This window comes from Miniopterus natalensis, chromosome 2 (assembly GCF_054644295.1).
Source record: "Miniopterus natalensis isolate mMinNat1 chromosome 2, mMinNat1.hap1, whole genome shotgun sequence".
NCBI classification, from domain to species: domain Eukaryota; kingdom Metazoa; phylum Chordata; class Mammalia; order Chiroptera; family Miniopteridae; genus Miniopterus; species Miniopterus natalensis.
The window spans coordinates 25,402,317-25,422,747 of NC_142082.1; the positions used below are offsets into that span (position 1 = coordinate 25,402,317).

Below are 20,431 nucleotides of genomic sequence, written 5' to 3' on the forward strand. Positions count from 1 at the left end.
CAGGACACTGACACACCCAATGTGCACAGTCCCCTTGAGGACTCAGTCTGGCTGGCTGTACTGAGATGGGCGTGGTGCCTTGAGCCTGACAATTGGCTTGTCCTTGAAGGTTAAAAACAGACTCTTCATGTGTTAAAATAGCTGAGTCAATTCTAAAGGATCGGGTGACTGCTTTAAATATTTTGGATACTCTCCAAACATTTCTAGACCTCTTCAGATTCCATGTTAAACCAGTTCTTCTTTTTTAATGAATTCAAGCAAAGCTCATCAGTTTGTTTGAAACTTGCAGGGTTCAGCAAACCTCAGCACTTAAGAGGAGATGTGTGCCACAGTTTACTCAATTTCCTTTTAATAACTTTGTTTGTGTGTCACCAGCATTCATGATCCAGGATTCAATTTCTGTCAGCACTGGTGGGTGGGTGTGTTCCACACTGAGCTCACAGCATGACTCTGTTTGTCCCAAGACCGCCTCCCATCACGTTTTCCTCCGTTTTAAGCCAGCCATGAAGGCAGATCAGCCCAAAATACTCCACCGCCATCCTCACTGCTGCCCATCCTGAGCTGCATTTCAATCCTTCCCCATAGAAGGAGCCATCTGGGACACACACCTATTAGGGGGGAAGGCAGAGAAGTGACATCATGAAGAAGCCCAGTCCTAACAGCCGCCCCAGACAACACCTGCTCCTTCATGCTGCTGGGTTTGGGCTCAGAAGTACCATTCATTCAGTGCCTTCTCCAGGAAAAATCCGAATCACCTCCTAATTCCTGCTCTGAAAACTAAGTGAGCCATCTCAGACTTCACAGTTTGCCAGGGGAGATGGTTATCGGCCTAAGTTTCTAAATGAATAAACTAAGTTATATGACTTTTCAAAGATCCTGATGGCTCTTACAGATAAGAAAAGGGATAAATGAGTAATCGGACAATTCACCCCAACAAACAAAGCAGTCCTAATGACCTTGTAATTAGGTCTTTTTAGCCGAAGCCACCTAAGCATGCCGCCTGCAGGCTGTGCACACAGCTGTCCCCACAGCTGTCCTCAGAATGTCAGAGAGGCAGCTCCGGGAACCGCTTTCAGCCGAGCATGCGTAACACTTGTCTGGATGGAGAGGCCCTGGCCTCACACATGTTTGTGCCTCTGTCATTTACCTAAACCCTTCTAAGTTCCTAGAAAAGTTCCTCTTCATCCAACAGTGAATGCTCACCCTCGGAGGGGTTAGTTGATATTTGTAAATTATACCTGTTCTAGTAATATATGCTCATTGTGAAAAATTCAATAGGTGCAGAAATACGAGAGTAAAGCAAAAAGGGAATTTCCCCTCCCCTTTCCATAAGTAGCTGCTGTCAGCAGCGTGTCCCCAGGCTGTCTACAGCCCCCTAACAGTCATGAAGATGGTGTTTTCCACAAGCATCTATGGCTGGGGCATTCTGCGGTTCCTCCTTCTTACAGCTTTGACCCAGGTCATTCTGAGGCCACATTTACAGCTCCTCTTAGAAACACGTGCTCACAGCTTATCATCAGAAAGGCCCTTCCCTAGAATATGGCATCTCTCTCTCAGGTTCTGTGAAAGCTGCCGGTTATTCTAGAAACCAGGGTTCTTGGGTGGTTCCCTTGAGTCTAAGCAACTCCCTGTTCTGGGCCGCCTTCTAGACGAAACTTCACACTGTCCATTGCCCTGCACTGGCCTTAGTTTCCAGAACTTCCAGAGGCTGGGCCTCCCAGCAGGTGGTCTGCCTCCTTCCTTCAGGTGTCTCAGAGAAAGCTGAACCATACCTTTCTCGTGGGACCCGAGTGATACAGGAGGCCCATCATCTAACACTTGTCTTTTGCACGTGGGCAATGAGGAAGAAACCAAATGCCCCTTGTTGGGCTTGGGGCATTCAGTCAGGATCCAACTTGGGACTAAAAGGATCGTCCCATCCAGACCAAAACAGTCCACACGGCACTTCAGTTCCCCACAATTCTCAGTGGCTCCCATGTACCATTCAAAGAAGGTCCAAATGCCTTAGCTGGGAACACAGACCCTTCCATTCTCCCATTTGTTTCCTGTTCCAAAATTTATCAACAGAGGTGCACGAGACACTTCGTATGCAACAATTTGTGGGTGAGATTGTCTGCACAAGGCAGGATGTTCGGCATCCTTGGCTCTATCTTCTAATTGCCAGTGACGCTCCCCAATCACTGTAACATTGGAAATGACTTCCTCACACTCTCAGCCACAAGGGTCACCAAGGTCCATGAGTATGTCCAGGTACCAACATGAGGGAAGCCAGTCAGCACGGCCAACACAGGGCCTTCACACGCCCACTTCTTCAGCTCCTCTCCCCCGGCCCCCTCACCAACCCGTGAAACACCAGAAGAAAACCGTAAGTGAAATGCTAAAGGGCTTCCAAGGACCAGATCCAGGATGAGGGTGGGACTCAGAAAAGCCGTGGAAGGAGGAAGCGCCACAAGTTGTGAGCAGCACGTCCAGCAAAACACCAGCTCAGTAAACCCCGCTCTCCTGTGCCGAAGGCACACACTTCATGCTGTGTGTGCCCGGGCGCGCTCTGGCCTAGTCTGGAAGGATCCTAGTCTTAGGCCATGAGTCATAACTTTGACAGTTGAGCCGCCTCAATGGGAGGATGTGAATCTAGACTTCGATGGTATGTGCCTTGTCCCCTGGGGAGCAGGGACGCCGGCTGAGCACTGAGAACTGCTGCAGAGTGATCTGACTTCCTTCTGGGACATCCCCAAGTCTCCTTTTCCAGAAGCAGGGCACTGGCCTGGAGGGTTTGGTCCTGAGAACACCATCAAGAAGCCCTCACAAGTTGCTGTACGTCTGGAATGAACAGCTTTGTGTCTCTCGGGGACATGTTCAGTCTTCTTCCCTCATATCTCAAGTGAGAAGGATTTCAGCAGACATCCCACGGGTGGAGGGGGAGGGTGCTCTCTGCCCATCTGTCAACACAATGTCCGAGTCTTAATAAAAGGAAGTGACAGGGGTGCTGAGCATGGCGGGGGCAGTTTGGGGCTTCCTGTCCTTGAAAGCAGCGCCTGATTTCCTGAGGTCACAAGACCCAAATGTCTGGTTGTTGCGGGCCAAGCTGCAGAGTGTCCAGGCCAAGCTTCTGGAATATACCTGCTTTTCGTGTGGTTCTGGCTGATTTCTCTCCTGGAAGAGAGAATGCAGGCAGCTCAGCTACAGTTAGCAGCCCTGGGCTTCATGCTCTCTGCTGAAGGGCCTTTACGGAGATTTCCCCTTCCTCTAATTAAGCCTTGGGAGTAAAAGCAGGTACGCTGACTATGCTGGCTTTGTCCCATCTCTGGGGTGGGAGAGAGGCCTCATTTGGCCACACAGAGTTTTGTCAACATCAAAGACCCTTCAGCTGCTTTTGACCAACCAACAAACCAGCAAGTCCATGTTCACCCCTCCTGGGCCTTCCTAGAGCCAGACTGTTAAGGAGCCCATTACAAAGGGGAGACTTTAATTTGAAATCCACTTGAAGTGTGTTCAGAGTTACTTAGCTAACAAAATTTATTGGGGATGCTAAATGGATACAAAAAGAACATTTTCTACTTGGCTTTGCAAAATATAGATCTTTGTCACAATGATAAAATTAAAAGTCCACCTGTAGTTATGCGGTGTAATAAATGGGGGAAGCAGACATTACCCCCTCCATGGAGACATCAGCTGATGCCAGATGCCACAGCCCAGCAGCCAATGAAGAAGTTTACTGTGAACTGTGACTCCATTAGATAGTCTTGGCACCAAAGAGTAGATCAAACCTTACAAAATAGTGTCAAGTTTTCAGAATTTTAAAATACACTTCTAAGCTGATTCACCAGCTTTTCTGACAAATATTTTTATCAGCCAGAAGGGAAAAAAATGTTCTGAATAAAAGTTATTGTTCTGGAAGTTCTAAAAATGTAAACTTTTATATCACAGTACATTTATCTACACCTCCAAAGCAAAAAGTTACTCTTCTAGATAAGGGGCATCTGTTGCATTTTGTCTGCCCAGCAATTCTTCTTCCTTGGGGCTCTGCCCTGCCCCACGGGTTGTTGATCACATGGCATATTTCCAGTTAGAGCCTCACATACTGGTCCCGCAGATCATGAGTGGGAGCACAGCCCACGCAAGGCCAGCGGACTCATCCCTGGAATTCTAGTGGGAGCCCTGTGGAACCATAGGGGTTTCCTCTGGACGTGAGGATATTGCAAGCCGAAAGTGGCTGTGCCAACGCGGCCACTCCCAAAGGAAATATAACTTCAGGAGAAATCCAGGGTATGAAAGGCCGAGTCCTGGCATTGCCAGAACCCTGAGGTCAGCGCAAGCCTGGACTTCTCAGTTACTCAAACCAATGCATTCCCATCTGCAGTGTAAGCACCTTCTCGCTGGGTTTCTGCACATGCAGCCAAACTGGCCTTAAATAACACATTACTGAAATCTACAAGTCTTACTGCAGTTATCCCTGGGCAATGGCATCACAGGGCACAGGCTTTGTCCAAACACAGATGCATCAGGATGACTGGGGCAAAATATTTATGCTCTACAATGCTACCTTGGTCATCCCTGCTCCTGGGGCTCCCCCACACCTGCAAGCCATGGAACTGGCTGGATGCCCAGGTAACCCCACTTGGCATGATCATCCATCCAGCCATACCCTTTCCATGATCCTCAGTTCCCAAAGGATTCTTCTGTTGGGGTGATGCATTATAGCAGTTCTCTTGTGCTAGACCTGAGTATGGGGATGTTTTGGACTGACCTAATACCTGGTCAGCAGTAGTCCCTCTACAATAGATATGCTCAACAGTGAGCTGCCACCCCCTTCCTCTCCTCTAAGACCAGCAGGGAGTCAGCAGTGGATGCTGTGTGGCTACAGCAGGACTGGGAGTCACAGGCACGGCTTCTGTTTGGACATGCCAAGCAGTTCCCATTCACTGTCTCATTTAATTGCCACACTATGCACCAACAGTTAGGAAGTGTCACATTATTTTGCAGATAAGGAAATTTGGGGTGGGAATAAAAGTGACTTTCTAAAGGTCACATTAAGTGGAAGAAGTGAACTGTATCTATCCAGTTTAAAGGCCCTTCTCTTCCCAACATGAACCTCCTCCCTGACCCATCTTCTCCCCTCCCACTTTCCTCCCTCCATCTGCCAGGCAAACTCTCCAGGACTAGGACCAGACTCACAAAGGTGAGGCTTTACGTTTCAGACTAAGGAGGGGTTAACCAGGCTACGGTAGGCAGCTTTGCCTGGAAATGGGTGTTGTTTCTATGGGAAGATCCCTAAGGCATTCTATAAAACTACTTATATTTGGTACTAAACCCCAATGTAAGTAACAGGCTACAAAGGGACCCCCAAGGACGCAGAGTATGGAGAGTAACAATCTTTGTCTGCTGCAGGCTGAGGTGATCCTGGGAACCAAGACTTTTGATGTTAAAAACGAACCATCCCTAGAAAACCAGAGCAAGATTGTCACCCTCAAGGAAAGTCCTGGAGGACTTTTCTACAAAGGGATTTTCACCTTAATGAGGTCTGACCACCTTCATTCATTATGGTGAGGAGTGTTTTCAAACTTTGACCACAGTAATAATTACATTTTACATCATGACCCAGTGCACACTCAGAAAATAGATAAAGTGGGAATGAAGAACTCACATCTGATAAACTCTGATATCTTCTATCTACTCTGCATCATTAAAAAACTGCTAATTAACAAAATACTAAATTGATTTCAAGACCTACCAGTGGGTTGCAAACCATGAAAGAAACACTTACCAACTAATTCTGTGAGGCCAGCATTTCTTGGATACCAAACCAGATAAAGATAATACAAGAAAAGAACGTACCTTCATAATGTGGATGCAAAGATTCTTAACAAAATTTTTGCAAACTGAATCCAACAACAATTTATAACAGGATAATACATCATGACCAAGCAGGGTTTATCCCAGGGATGCAAGGTTTATTTAACATTTGAAAATCAATCAAGTAATAATTCAAGTAATAATAAATGGAAAAAAGAATAACATATGATTGTCTCAACAGATGCAGAAAAGGCATTTGACAAAATCCAATATCCTTTCCTAGTTTTAAAAAACTCACATGAAATTAGAAATACAAGGGAACTTCCTCACATTGGTAAAAAGCATCTCTGAAAATCCTACAGCTAATATTACACTTAATGGTGAATTATTCCTCTAGGATTAGGAACAAGACAGGGACATCCACTATCACCATTTCTGGTCAACAATGCAGTGGAGGTTGCTAGACAGTCAATAAGGCAAGAAAGGAAGTAAGAAGCACCCAGATTTGAAAGGAGGAAGTAATGTGTCTACATTTACAAACAACATGACCATCTATGTAAAAAATTCTATTGAATCTACCAAAAAAGCAATGAAACTAAAAATTTAGTTATGCAAAGCTGTAGAAGATAAATACACAATAATCAACTGTTTAAATCAGAAATTGAAATTAAAAACCTTTACAATAAAATGAAAAAATGTAAAATATTTAGAAGCAAATTCAAAGTGGATCATAATTCTAAATGTAAAACTTGAACCTATAAAACTTCTGGAAGAAAATCTTTGTGGTCTTGGGTTAGGCAAATATGATTCCAAAGGTAGAATTTACTGAAAAATAATAAATTGTATTTCAAAATTAAGAACTCTGCTCTTTGAAAAAGCCAAGTTTTCATTCTTTAATAGAATGAAAAGACTAGTCACAGATTGGAAGTAACTATTTGCAAATCACACATCTAATAAAGGACTTGTACTTGGAATAAAGAACTCTTAAAACTCAACAAATAACTCACTAATTGGAAAAGCAAACATCCCAAGTAAAAGAAAAAAAAGGTAAAATTTAAACAGACACTTCATCAAAAAGTATATTTGGATGCCAATAAGCACATTAAACAACATCAATAGTTATTAACAACATCATTAGTTATTAGAAAAGTACAACTTCAAGCCACAATGAGATATCACTATGCACCTACTAGAATGGCTACAATTAAAAAGACTAACCATCTCAAGTGTTGGGGAGATGTGGAGTAACTAGAACTCTTACATACTGCTCCTGGGAATGTAAAATGGTAAATCACTTTGAAAAACGGTTTTTCAGTTTCTTAAAAAGTTACACAAATGTCTATCATATGGTCCAATCATTTTGCTTCTAGATATATCCCCAAGAGAAATAAAAGTTTATGTGCATACAATAACCTGTATGCAAATGCTCATAGCCACTTTATTAGTAATAGCCAATAACTGAAAGCAAGCCAATACCCATCAACAGCTGAATGAACAAATTTTAACGTATGCGTACAAAGGAATACTTCTAAGAAGTAAAAAGGAATAAACTATCAATATGTGCAACAGCGTAGATGCATCTGAAAATAAACATGCTGAATGAAAGAATACAGACAAATAAGTCTACGGACTGTATGAGTTCTGTGTGAAACTCCAGGTAATGCAAACTGTTATATGGTGACAGGAAGCTGGCCCGCGCTTTGGCCTAGTGGTGGGAATGAGGGTTTATGTTCAGGAGTGGGATTTACCAAAGGACGTGAGGTGTTTCTGAGTGATGGGCACGCTCTTAACTTGATCGTGGTGGCGGTTTCACAGGTGTATACATACATCATAGATATATCAGAACATTGTATTACCATTATGCATGAATAAAGCTGTTAAAAGAAATCAAACAAATACAAACCCAATGTGATTAGCCTGGTCAGCATCAGTCTTTTAAAAGAGTTGACCCTTGAACAACATGGATTTGAATTATGCAGACAGGTCCATTTATAGACAATTTAAAAAAAAATAAATATACAGTCTTCTGTATCCCTGCGTTTCATATTCATGGATTCAACCAACCACGGGTAGAAAACAGTATTTTAGATCCTTGGTTGGAAATGCATGGAAGTAGAGAGCCGACTGTATGCATTGTTCTATGGCATTTTATATAAGGGACTTGAGCATCCACAGATTTTGGTATCTGAGTGGGGGTCATAGAACCAATCTCCCTCAAACACATAGGGACAACTATAGTTAAGTTTTGGGGGAGTCAAAAGTTATATATGGATTTTTTACTGCATGTGGGGAGAGTCAGCACCACTAAACCTATTTCATCCCTAAGTTGTTCAAGGGTCAGCTGTACTCAATTCACATTGAGTGCGCACCTAAATAAATGGCCTATTGCCTTGAAATCATCACCCACAGTTGTGATGACTGGAGAATGCAGAACTTTCATTTGCCTACAAACACCTCATTTCCTACCCCACCTTCTACCCCACTTCCACACTTTCATCCCAGTTTATCCTTAGAAAGAGCCACCGCTTTCCACCTCCTGACCACAGGCGGATTGTCCACATAAAGCATCCATTGCCCTGGGTCTAACCTGCCCCTTACGGAGGTGAGCTATCTACTTCATCATTGCTCTTTCAGGGTTACAGTGCATGACAACTCTTTCCAATTTTGGAACACATTATCCAATTTGTTTATCTATTTTCCTACATTGATCACTAGGTTGAAAAATTTAGACTTAGCATGGGTCAGGCTTCCACTGCTCCCCATATTTGCTTTCTGCATTCCACAATTATCAAAGTCAAAATGAGCAGGTGTGAATGCATTTTATTAAACTAAGTTTCTATATAATGGGAGGTATCATGATTATTGGGATACCAACTCAGCAAAAGGGGTGAATGGGGGAGGGGAGTAAGGTCCAGGCTAACCGGTCAGGGGAGCTGAAAGGTTCCATCCAGTGGGGCCATACTAATGCCTGGTCCCCTGAAGCAGTGAGTCCACACCCATGCAGACCCTTCCAGAGGGACATAACAGAGGCCAAGGTGCTCACTCTTATTATGATCAGCCTCTGAGAATTACATGAACTCTAAAAACTGTCTTCTCCAAACACACACAGATGGTGCAGAAAATAATTGCAGCCTGGCCGGGCATGGCTCAGCGGTTGAGCATTGACCTTGTATCCAGGAGATTGAGGTTTGATTCCCAGTCAGGGCACATGCCGGGTTGTGGGAGGCAGCCGATCAATGACGACTCTCTCATCATTGATGTTTCTATCTCTTCCTTTCCCTCTCCCTTCCTCTCTCTGAAATCAATAAACATATATTAGAAAAAATAAAAATTAAAAAATAAAACAAAAGAATTGCAAACAATTTCTAGTAGTTCACACACCTCCTGAAATCTATCCATGGGTTGCCGGTTTAGAACCCCTAAGAAATAATTGATAGACGTGCCCAAACCCATTGGTCTTTCTAAGCTCTGTGGTGTTTGCTGGAACTTTCATCACTAGGCGGCATTTGAGTCACTAGCTGACAAGGGAGTGTCTTATGACTCTAGGTCAGACACAGATGCAGATGACTTACCTATTAAATTGTTAATTCTATTTGAAGCTGGTCCTCAAGAGCAGTCATTTCCCCAAATTTAACATATCAATGCTCATTAACCCACCTTTAAACCGATGACCTCAATGAATTGTACCATTAATGGCATTTCCTTCTCCTCTTACCGAAGGGGAGCAGAAACAGGCCTGGACTCCAAGTGTTGAACCCACAAAGCAAAACGACCTACCACTTGGGGTGGAGGTGACTTGCTGTCCCTTTTCTCATCATTTTGGGAAGCGAGGGGTGTGGACCAGGATTCTCAGGAGGTCAATTTCCCGAACCCCCTCCCCCTGCACGCTGGGCTCACACTACTTGCTTCAGTCCCCCTTGAGTGGTCTTGCTGTTTGGGTTTTGTTTGTGTGTGTGTTTTGCCTATGACTCTGAGAAATAATCGGGAAGGGGAGACAGAAAGTCTTGGTCTCTGTGAACAAGCACAATGTTGCTTTCAGCTTAAATATCCACTGGAAAACCTCAAGGTTTTCAATGTCATCATTATGGAAAACACAGATTACAAAAGAAAATAATTTAATGTCACTCCTGGCCCCTATTGGGATTCAGTTTGACCTCAGTTTATCTTTTCTTGGTGGGTTTTGAGTCTTGAGAAAATTTGCCTAAGAATGAAGAATCCAAAAAGGATATGGTAGGTCTGGGCTTCGGCTGGTGGGGTGGAACAGAGGTTTAAATCTGGTACCTGGTGAAACTGCCGTACCTGGTCACGCAGTACCTGGGTATTGTTTCTTCTTTCCTTCTACCCCACTCGGATGACTCTCAGTCGCTGATTTAGGAGCAACTCCTTCCCTGGGATGCGGTGGCCTTAGAGCTGCGGGCGCGCGAGCAGCCCCGCCCCGATGACCTGCTTCCCCTTCAATCTTTGATCTCCCCAGTGGAAACGCGCCCGGGCGCCTCGCCGCTGGTGGGAGCCCGCGGCCCCGCCCGCCGGCGCGGCCCCGACGCCCGGCCTGCCCCCGGCCGCGCGCCCCGCCCCGGCCACCGGCCCCGCCGCCGCCTCCGCCCAGACCCGCCGCGAGGCCGAGGTGCCGCTGCCGCCGCCGCCGCCGCCGCCGCCGGGATGTGACCTTCAGAGCCGCCTGCACAGGATGACCGGAGCCACCGCCCCGCGGCGCCCGCGGCTCGCCACGGCCTCCCCGGCGCTCTGACCGCGCGTGATCCCGGCTGCCCGCCCGGCTCCTGTCCCCGGTCCCGGTCCCGGTCCCGGTCCCCGGTCCCCGGCCTCGCCATGCCGCCGCCACCCGGGCCCGCCGCCACCCTGGGCACCGCGCTGCTGCTACTCCTGCTGGCCTCGGAGTCCGCGCACAGTGAGTACCGCGCGGGGGGCGGGGGGCGCTGCGCTTGCTGGATAGAGAGACCCTCCCCAAAATGACCCCACCGCCCCCGGGGCCAAGGGCAACGCCGGTGCCCGCATGCCTACCCCGCCCGCGCGCGCCTACACCGTGCGCTCCCGCCCGGCCGCCGCATCCCCGGGCCTCTGCTGGGAGGACGGCGCGTGGCCCGCGTTGACCGCGTCCCCTCTCTCTCCCCTCTCTCCCCTCTCTCCCCTCTCTGCCCTCTGCCCTCTGCCCGCTCCTCCGCGCTCCTCCCGCTCCTCCCGCTCGCGCCCGGCAGCCGTGATGCTGCGGGCGCGCGAGGCGGCGCAGTTCCTGCGGCCCAGGCAGCGCCGCGCGTACCAGGTCTTCGAGGAGGCAAAGCAGGGCCACCTGGAAAGGGAATGCGTCGAGGAGTTGTGCAGCAAGGAGGAGGCCCGGGAGGTGTTCGAGAACGACCCCGAGACGGTGAGCGCGGGGCCGGGCGCGCGGGCGCCGCGCGGGGGAGGTGAAGAAGTGGGGAGGTGTGCCGCCCGCGCCTTGCGGACCGCGGTGCGGAGCGCTAGAGCCTCCAGATCCCTGCAGCACCACGTTGCTGGGAATGTCCATCCTTGCGCACCCTTGTTGGGGGCCCAGGGGTTCCTCTGGCACCTCGGACTTCCCTTCCCAGAGTCTTCTGCGAGCCCTTCATGGGGGGGTCCATGCTGCAAGTTGTGCCCAGAACTCTTAAATACGGAGACATTGCGTTTAGGAATGGTGAAAGGGCAGGGATATAGGGCGTCTGCACCCAGGCTCACCCTCAAGCCTCCTACACACCTTTTGAGCCCCAGTTCTCTAGGTGACTCCCAGGTGCTCCTGTTAGCTGGAGGCAGAAACAGATCTTAGATCCGGGTCCTGTTGAGACCCTGCGGTTCTCTTCTTCAGTAGATCTCTGAAGGCAGACACCTTAAAGGAAATATGCAACATATGACACCTCCACTAGAATGAAATAGAGGCCGTTTTTAAAATGTAAAAGAAATACCATGGTTAGAAAACCCAAACAGCTTCTTACCCCCCTTCTCCCTTAGCTGGATTGGAAGTGACGGGTGAGGCTGCCCATAGCTTCTTGATAGAGGGTTTATCAGGAAGGGAAGTTAGGATAGAGGATTTGCCTGAAAGGAATTAAAAGATGTGAGGGCTGGGCCCTGGCCAGTGTGGCTCTGTTGAGCATGGTCCTGTGCACGGAAAGGTTGCTGGTTTGATTCCCACTCAGGGACATGCCCAGGTTGCGGGCTTGAGCCCCAGTAAGGGTGCGTGCAGGAGGCAGCCTCTCTCACATGAGTGTTTCTCTCACCCTCTTCCTTCCTCTCTCTCTAAAATTAATAAAAATAAACTCAACAAAAAACATGTGAGGGCTGGAATTGCTTGCCCAGTAGATCCTAAAATATGATTACAGTAATAGTATTAGAACATATATGGGGGGGGGGTGCCTGGAAGGAAGCACATTAGGGGAATCTCAGGGTGGACGTTAGGAAAGGGCCCCAGCACACACACACACAACACACCAACCCCTGTCAGCAAGGTGCTCTTTTAGAAACAGCTGGTGATTTCAGAAGCCTGACCGAGCTGGCTCAGGACATATTTCTATTAATAATGTCCTTGGAGACTGTAGGGCGCCAGGCAGCCAAGTGCAGGCAGGGAGCAGCCCAGGTGTGGACTTGGCATCTGTGCAGGAGCTGTGGGATCTTAAGGGAGAGGAGATGTATAAGAACAGTCATGGTGGTTGTGACCTGTGGGACCTGGTGAAAGCTCTAGATGTATACCTGTTCCTGGACAGATGACTTTGGAAAGTAGTAGTGATAGATATGGGGTAGACTTACATTACATCACTTTACGCTGTGAGGTCAGGGTGATTGCACAGCTGTTTCTGGCGCTACCCAATTTTTTCTTTTAAAGAATTCTCTGGAATGAAATGTCATATGTAATAAATAAAAGGCTCTGTGTGGTTGATGTTTGCTTCTTTTGGACTTATTTCTGATCGATTGACTTGACAGTCCCTTTTAGGTCTCCTTTCTGAAAAGCTCTAAAAGGATTAACTACCACTGTGTGGTTCTCTCTGGCAGTTAACTGTTGTGGCTGAGCTATGATAGGGCTATTTCCTCCAGTGTTACTGCCCTCAGTGACAGTAGCAACACAGTTTCGATCCTGTCCTGTGGAGCAGTTTTGAGGGTCTTTTTCTGGCCTCTCTGTTTTCCCATTTCTTTGATGATGAATCCCGGTAGCCCAATGACTCATGCCTCTGCAGAGGATTAGAGGATTTCTGAAGGTCCTAGCAGCAGGGCTGTGTGCCTGGCCACCCAAGATCACTGCCCAGCTGTGGGACTGTGACAGGTGCGGTGTTCTTCATCCACATGCCTAGCCTGGAACATTTACTTGTGCAGAAAGTGTGTGATGGGGCTTGCAGGTGACAAGAGTTGAGAGCATCAAGGCTGCCACCCACCCCACCATCCCTCGCCCTGCCTAACCCCAGCCCCTGCCTGCTCAGGAAAGAAAAAACCCTGACCTGGCTTTCCCTTCCTGTCTGGACATACTCTGCATAAACCATTGTGCCACTCTTCCTAGAATGTCAATCCCCTCTCTTATTTTAATTGCTTTTATGTTGTAATTTTAACTTTATTTGCAAATGTATGGAGTGAAGGCAAAAAAAAAAAAAAGTGTTCACGATCCCATAACTTTAATACAGTCACTGTTTTTTCAGCCTGTGTCTGCACAGGGACTTTGCACATACATCCCTGTTAGGTCTTGGCTCCCCTCTTTTCCAATGCACAGCTCAGTTGCTTTAATGCTGGGGTTGGGGGAATGGGGTGGGTGTCCTCTCTTACACTCCAGCCCCATCAGAAGTTTGTAAGCTCCTGTTCATAGCAAAGCCTTCTAAGTTTCCTAGAATTCTGTCCCCTTTCCCAACCCCCATCCCCAAATAGTAATTACATCTTTTCTGTTATTTATCAGCTTCCCAAATTGTACTGGCTGCCTCTGTGTCATCCCTCCCAGTTAGCTGGATTACAAACCTTTCATTTTAACCTGCACCTTGCATCCTGCGTAGACCTTTGTGTAGACTGTTGTGTAGACCATGTGCTCTATTGTCTGGATTTGGCCCTTGGCTTGTTTTGCTTTTCCTTGAGAGGCAGCGTGGAATGCTGGGAGGAGCTGGGGTAGGGTCAGGGGTCAGAGGTCAGGGTTAGGGGCTATGAGTTGATTTGAGTCCCAGCTGTTCTGGTAGACCAGTTCTCCACTTTGATGTGTCTGGGTTTCCCATTCCATCTTCTTACTTTGGGGAGATCCATGTTCCCTGGCAGTGGTGAGATCCTCCAAACACTATTTGCTGCTAGTGTATTTTATTTTAGTAAATACAGCACTGCTGAAAGAGGCAGTCCTGTGAAATAACCAATGAGTTCCTCTGCTCCAAAAAGTTTGGGGCTCTCACTAGGTAATATTTATTCCTTACCTTCAAATGTAACTCATTTTGTATTTTTTGATTGAGGCTGATGGAGTGACCCAGAATGATGAGCACTGACCTTATTTAGTTTAAGAAACCCCCAGGTCGCCCGGCTGGGCGTCGCTCAGCGGTTGAGCATTGACCTAGGATCCAGGCGATTGGGGTTCGATTCCTGGTCAGGGCACACGCCCGGGTTGCGGGCTTGATCAATGACTCTCTCATCATTGATGTTTCTATCTCTCTCTCCCTCTCCTTTCCTCTCTCTGAAATCAATAAAGATATATTAAAAAAAAAAAGAAAGAAAGAAACTTAAAAAAAAAAAAGAAACCCCCAGGTCCTGGCTGTGTGACTGTCACAGGAGCTTGAGGGCCATAGTGTTCTGATATGAAAGGCTACACCAGAACTGGCATTTCTTGGGTTGTAATCACCTGACCCTCTGATGGCCAGGGTCACCTTCCCCACCTTGTCGTCTACTGGGTTAGGTTGCTGGAAGCAGCCAGCCTGTCCTCAATGTGCCTGGCCCAATTGTAATCACACACCTGCCCAGCTTTGACTCTGCCTTTGGTGGAGTTTACGACACTGCTCTTTCCTGCTGGCAGAGAAGGCAGTGCTACCTGTCCCATTCCCATCCCTGGGGCTCTGGGGTCACCCTGGTAGAGGAAGCCCCAGGCAGGGACTGGCGAAGCTGAGGATGGGGGGTGGGGTGGGACTTGGGCACCTGGAATCAGCTCTCTGGGCTGCAAGCTTTCATCCCCGGAATTTGGAGGTTTGTGCTTGTTGAGCATGCGCTGTGTGCCGGGTGTGCTCTAGGTCTTCCTTTCTGGTCTGAGTCTTTGCAGACTGGGCTGTTTTCCTCTTTTGGGCAAGGGAAGGAGCCTGACCTTCAAAGCCGTTTTCCTTTCAGCAGGTAGCTGTTAGTGCCATGGCTCTTCCTGGTTCCTGGGGCTATCAGACACCTTGCTAGAAAAGGCGGGAGCCTGGGGGTGCCTCCCTGACTCAGGCATTCTGGTCACCACTTCCTTCCTGGGGGCAGATGGTCTCCCACCCACATTCTTTCTGGCCCCAGGAGAGTGTCCCAGGCCACCCATTGTTGCCACTGCTAATCGTCTGTTTCTTCTCTCCAGAGCCCAAGTGGTGATTACATTCCCTCCTTATCTTGTTTCCTTTGGTGTTGTTATTTTCTGTTCCTGGCATTTCCCTCTCCCTTGCTTTTTCCTGTTCTAGGACCCTAGGTAATCCATCCCCCAGCTGTCTCTACAAGAGTTCTCCTGGGCTCTTCTGAAAGGTCACCCAGGCGAGCCCTGCAGGTCATCTTTCTATGTAAATCCTTTAAGGCAGGTGGGTTTCAGATGCCTTAAAGACACCATCTCAGTAATCACCCTTTGCTTTCAGAAAAGATTCTGGACAGAAGGCTTACTGTGGCTTAACCTGCTGCCCAGGTACATGTCACCACCTAGCAGCACCTGGGCCTGCCCCTGCAGCTGACCCAGGGCTTGCTGGTAGGAAAAAATTCTTGGCTGCAGTTTCTTATCCCACCACCTGGTTTAATTTGAGATACAAACAATAATATTTACACTATTTGCAACTGGCTAGTGGTGCACCCTGAAGACTTCACAACATGCATGACCACTGACCTGTGCTGGAGTGCATGTGTTCACCCATTCCAGCCACGTCTCTCTCCATCTCTCTGTCTTTGGCTCTGTCTCTGTCCATCTCTCTCTGTCTCTGTCTCTGTTTCTCTTTGTCTCTAGCTTGGTCTTTCTCTCTGTCTGTCTTTCTGTCTCTGTCTTGTTCTCTGTCTCTGTCTCCCATCTCTCTCACCCCCATACCCCAGCTCTTGCAGATGTCGGAGAACCCAGTTGTGGTGAAGGGCTCTCTACCTAGGAGAGTTTAGGGGTGCAGTCAGTTTCAGAGCCCCATGTGCTGCTGACCTGGTCTTGAACTGTATCTGCACTCCCAGGACACTGGTCTTCCCAAGATCCCAGATTCTTTGGGGACAGCTTGGGGAGGGGCATCCCCCTACAGAGGTGAAAGCCCTTCCCTCAAGTTGCCCCTTTTTGGGGCTGCCTAAGGGGTCTCATGGGAACAGAAGTGGGGTCCCAGCAGGAGAGAGGAGAGGGAGGGGGACCTTGTTAGCCCCAGCGACTTGCCTCTGAAACACAGGACCCCGAGCCGGGGTGATAAACCTTGGCTGTGACATCAGAGACAGCTGCTGCCCACCTGCTCCTTCCTGCCCCCCACCTGCCTTCCATACCCCACTTTGCCTCCCCAGCACACCACACACACAGTCAGATACACACGCATATAGACACAGTCACACACCCACACGTGCACATATATACAGGCATACACTCAGATGCAGATACCCATACAGACACTCAGTACACCCCCACAGACATAGACACACACATGCACATGCTCTTCTTACTGCAGCTGTGGGTCCATTGGGAAGTGAGCCCAGGTCCCTCATCTTGTGCAGACCCAGCCCCTGCTCCTTTTTTTAGGTTCTGTTGCTCTAGAAGCATCCTGATCCCAGGGCAAGTGGTTCTGCTCCCATTGACCGCTTTGGGTCCAGGCCTCCCCTCCTGAGACCTCTCCCTCTTGGACTTTTGCCACTGGAGGCCTGAGGAAGCCTGTCACAGGGGCTGGGTCACTGAATTGTTGTTCAACCGGTTGCGCTTTTTCCAGAGTTGGCTCCTGCACAGCTCAGAGGCCTGCAGACGGCTGGTTAGACAAGAGCTAGCACCCACAGGTCCCCAGCACCCAGGCTACCACTCTCTAAGGGTAGGCCTTGAGCAAGAAACAAAGCCTGTCTGGCTCCTCCCTGTCGCCTTCTGTTGCCCCTGTGCCTACCTATATGTTTGTTTAAATCCTAGGAGTCTGCAGGGACTTAGAGCCAGGCTCTCCAGTGTAATAACAGGCCAGGCCCCATAAATTACACCTCATCTTCGCCAGTAGGCTCAACATCTGTGGAAAACCAATTAAAGACATCACAAAAAACACTGAACGTCTGCCTTTGTTATTTAGGAACAAAACACTCTTTTAAGAAGCTGATACTGATGGCCTGTTTCTTGAAATTCCAAGAAGCTGGGCCAGGACATTTCAAACACTCCCCAGGTTATTAGGCTCCAGCACCACTGGCAGGTGTCCCAGCTTCTTCATGCTTCGTTTCCCCTTTGTTTTTCAAAGGTCAGAATCGGGAGCTGTTTCTGTAATGCGGAGTTGCTGTGGCTTGAGGGTTAGTATTTGATGTTGGAAATACTCTGTGCCTTTTCAATGGTTATTATAGGCCAGCGATTTCATTGTAAACCTAGTGCATATGCCTTGTAAATTTGACCCTGACAGTAGATCATTAAAATCTGTAAGTTAATTTTTAAAGCTGAGTTGGAAGTGGAAGAAGTTGAGAAGGACATTGGTTCTTTATTTCCCTCTGACAAAGGCACGGGTCTGCTTTGACCAATCGCAGGAATTCAAAGTGTAATATTCATGAGAGATAGTAAAATATTACTAATACACTTGTTAATATCACACTTGTTTTCTTGGACTTGTTTTTTTTCAATTGCAGGTGAAATTAGTTTCTTGTGTTAGTGCCTGTGATAATAAAATACGTTTTTTCCACACTGGTCCCTAAAACCTGCCATCTAGATCCAGTTTTTCAAGGGCCTCTTCTTGGAATGTTGGGCTCTTGGAAATCACACAGCTGGACTCAGCCAGCTCCTGGGGGTGGGGTGCACTGGTCGTCACTGCTGCAGCTCCACACTCAGCTGCACAGGGTCCTCCCTGAGGCCAGGCTGGGGCCATCTGCCCAGGATGGCTGTGACTGGTGGCTGCAAGTTTCAGAAAGAAATGGAAGACTATGCTTAGGAGGTTCCCTGTTGGCAGTTGGCAGGCATGTGGGCTTGTGCCTCCCTCCTGCCTCATTGGGCAGCAAACCCCTCAACTTCAAAGGCAAATCCACCATTTGTGCTGTAGGAATCTCTTGCCTGGGTCTGCACCGCGTGCTTGCTGCAGCCATAATCATCAGATGCATTCTCCAAGTTAGTCTTTGTTCACACCATGCTTATCACATGCATGCTGTGATTCAGCATGGATCCAGAGAGGCACCAAAATGCACCTAAACTTCTCTTTCAAAAGCCAGGAACAAACAAGAATTTTGCAATAATGTTTGTGGCAGGGGAGAGTCTTGGGAATCACTTCGTTTTAGGAATTCGTGTGAAACTGAGGCCCAAGAATTTATTTAGGGACTTGTCCAAGTTAACTCATTAGTGGGAGGTCTTAGAGGGAAACGCAGGTCCCCAAATTCCATGTTTAACATGCATACACTGAAGTGATGGAGACCTGCAGAAGGTGAGCTTGGTTGCAAAGAACGAGTCTATACAACCCGCTAGACAGTGACTTCTAGGGAAAACTACCTTTGCCCCAAAGATTGTCTCAGAGCCCATGCTGTTTTAACTGCTAAACTGTTAATCTTTTCCTCTGGCAAGTATTTTATTTTGCTATTTTACACAACAGGAAAATACATCATTTTTTTTCTCCCCAGGAAACATAAAAAGAGAAGTACAATTTTGCATTTGTGATGTGGGTGTGTCTTCCCTGGTACCTGCCCTGTTTCCCTAAAGCAGCTAGAACTGTGCCATCCAGGGGGTGAAGGAAGAAGGCAGGTGGTCACTGGTCATGGGGCTCTCCTCCAACCACCATTAAGCCTGTAGGCTGTGGGTGGGTGACAGCGATGCTTCCTACCACACTCTTTCTCTTTTCCTTTTCTCATCTCTCTCTTCCTCCCTCAGACTAGCTTCATTCCTCCTTCCCCATTTTGGTCCATGCTGCTGCTCATCCTCTCAGTCTGTGGGTGAAAGTCCAAAGTCCCCTGTGCTCCTCCATCCCCTCCCACCACTGCCTGTAACCAGTGACCTGGTCCTAAGGCCTCCTGTTGCATGTCTCCTAGTTATTGCTTCCATGACTGCCCAGCGCCATCCCTGGATAGGCTGACATTCCATCCCATCTGTAAAGCTCCCAAACAACACAACCGAGCACAGTCTCTCCCCTGAGAGCTTTGGGATCAAGCCCAAACCTCTCAGCCAGGACTGTCGAGGCATCGCGCCCTCTCCAGCACCTGAGGTCGCACAGGCCTATTCCCTGCTCAGAACAGACTGGACTTCCCTCTCTGTTTCTTTGCTCCAGCCAAGATAATGGCTGAATGTATTCTGCCGGCAGGCACCCTGCTTGGGCCATCGGGGGTGTGGTCTTTGATTCCAGCAGATGGACAGCGTTCGAATCTCAGCCTGGCGGCGGTGCAGCCAGGGCAACTGTTGGAGCTCTCCAAGTTCCAGCGGCCACCTGTCGCTGGAGACAGGAGCATCTGCCTTAGGTGACGGTGAGGATGACATAAGCAAAGGGAGTACAGCTGCTTCCTCATTGCTCTGGAGGTCCAAAGTCTGAAGTGAGTCTCCCGGGGCTAAAACCAAGCCCTTCCCCGTGCCCCCCCGCCCCCTGGCTGGGCTGCTTCCTTCCGGAGGTGCCAGGGAGGAACCCATTCCCGCCTTTCCAGCTTATAGAGGAGCCACATTCCTTGGCTGGCAGCCCCTCCCGCACCTTCACAGCCAGCAAGCTCAGGGATTCTTTTCAAGCTGCCATTTCTGGCTCTCTCTCTGTCTTCTTCCACATGTAAGGACAGTATAGACATAGTTCGAATAAAGTTCTGTTGGTTCACCCATGTAAATCTCATTTCCCTAATCAGAGCATGGTGGGCCTGGCGGGCAGGGTCCACCACCAAGTTGAAACCTCGAGAGGGCTTAGCTGCTTCCTGCTCCTTCCTGTCAGCACATCTTCCTCACGCAGTGAGTGACATGGCAGCTTTTGGCCTTGAGAACCGAGGAGTTTGCTGAGCAAAGCTGTTGATGATCAGCCAGTGCTGTGAAAAGTGAGAGAGGCCTTTGCCAGGAGAGCACGTGAGTTCAGGAAGAGAGGTCTTTGAAAATGACCCCACTTAAAACACAGCATATTACATACACAGTATGTATAAAAATTAACCTTGAGCAATGAAACTGCAAATTATAAAAACAAATGTAGTCCATTTCATACTTTATAAAATTTGGAGTGAAAATGCAATTAGGCACTAAATTTTGAGAACAAAGAAAGATTGAAATAAGAATTTGGGGAGGGGGCTGGGCACAATTTTTCTGAAAACAATAATGATTTTTAGAATGTCAATATTTTTCTGACCATAAATGGAGATATTTTTGCAAAAAAAA

At 48.1% G+C, this 20,431-nt stretch overlaps 1 protein-coding gene across 1 annotated transcript in view; it reads left to right on the plus strand.

The window, feature by feature from the left end:
- The first annotated feature begins 10,620 nt into the window (after positions 1-10,620).
- The window catches only part of GAS6 (growth arrest specific 6), a 44,460-nt gene continuing 34,649 nt past the window's right edge, over positions 10,621-20,431 (plus strand). The window contains exons 1-2 of the mRNA XM_087813688.1: positions 10,621-10,699; positions 11,007-11,173. Of these exons, the coding sequence (XP_087669814.1) occupies positions 10,621-10,699; positions 11,007-11,173 (246 nt within the window). The remainder of the gene's footprint in view (positions 10,700-11,006; positions 11,174-20,431) is intronic.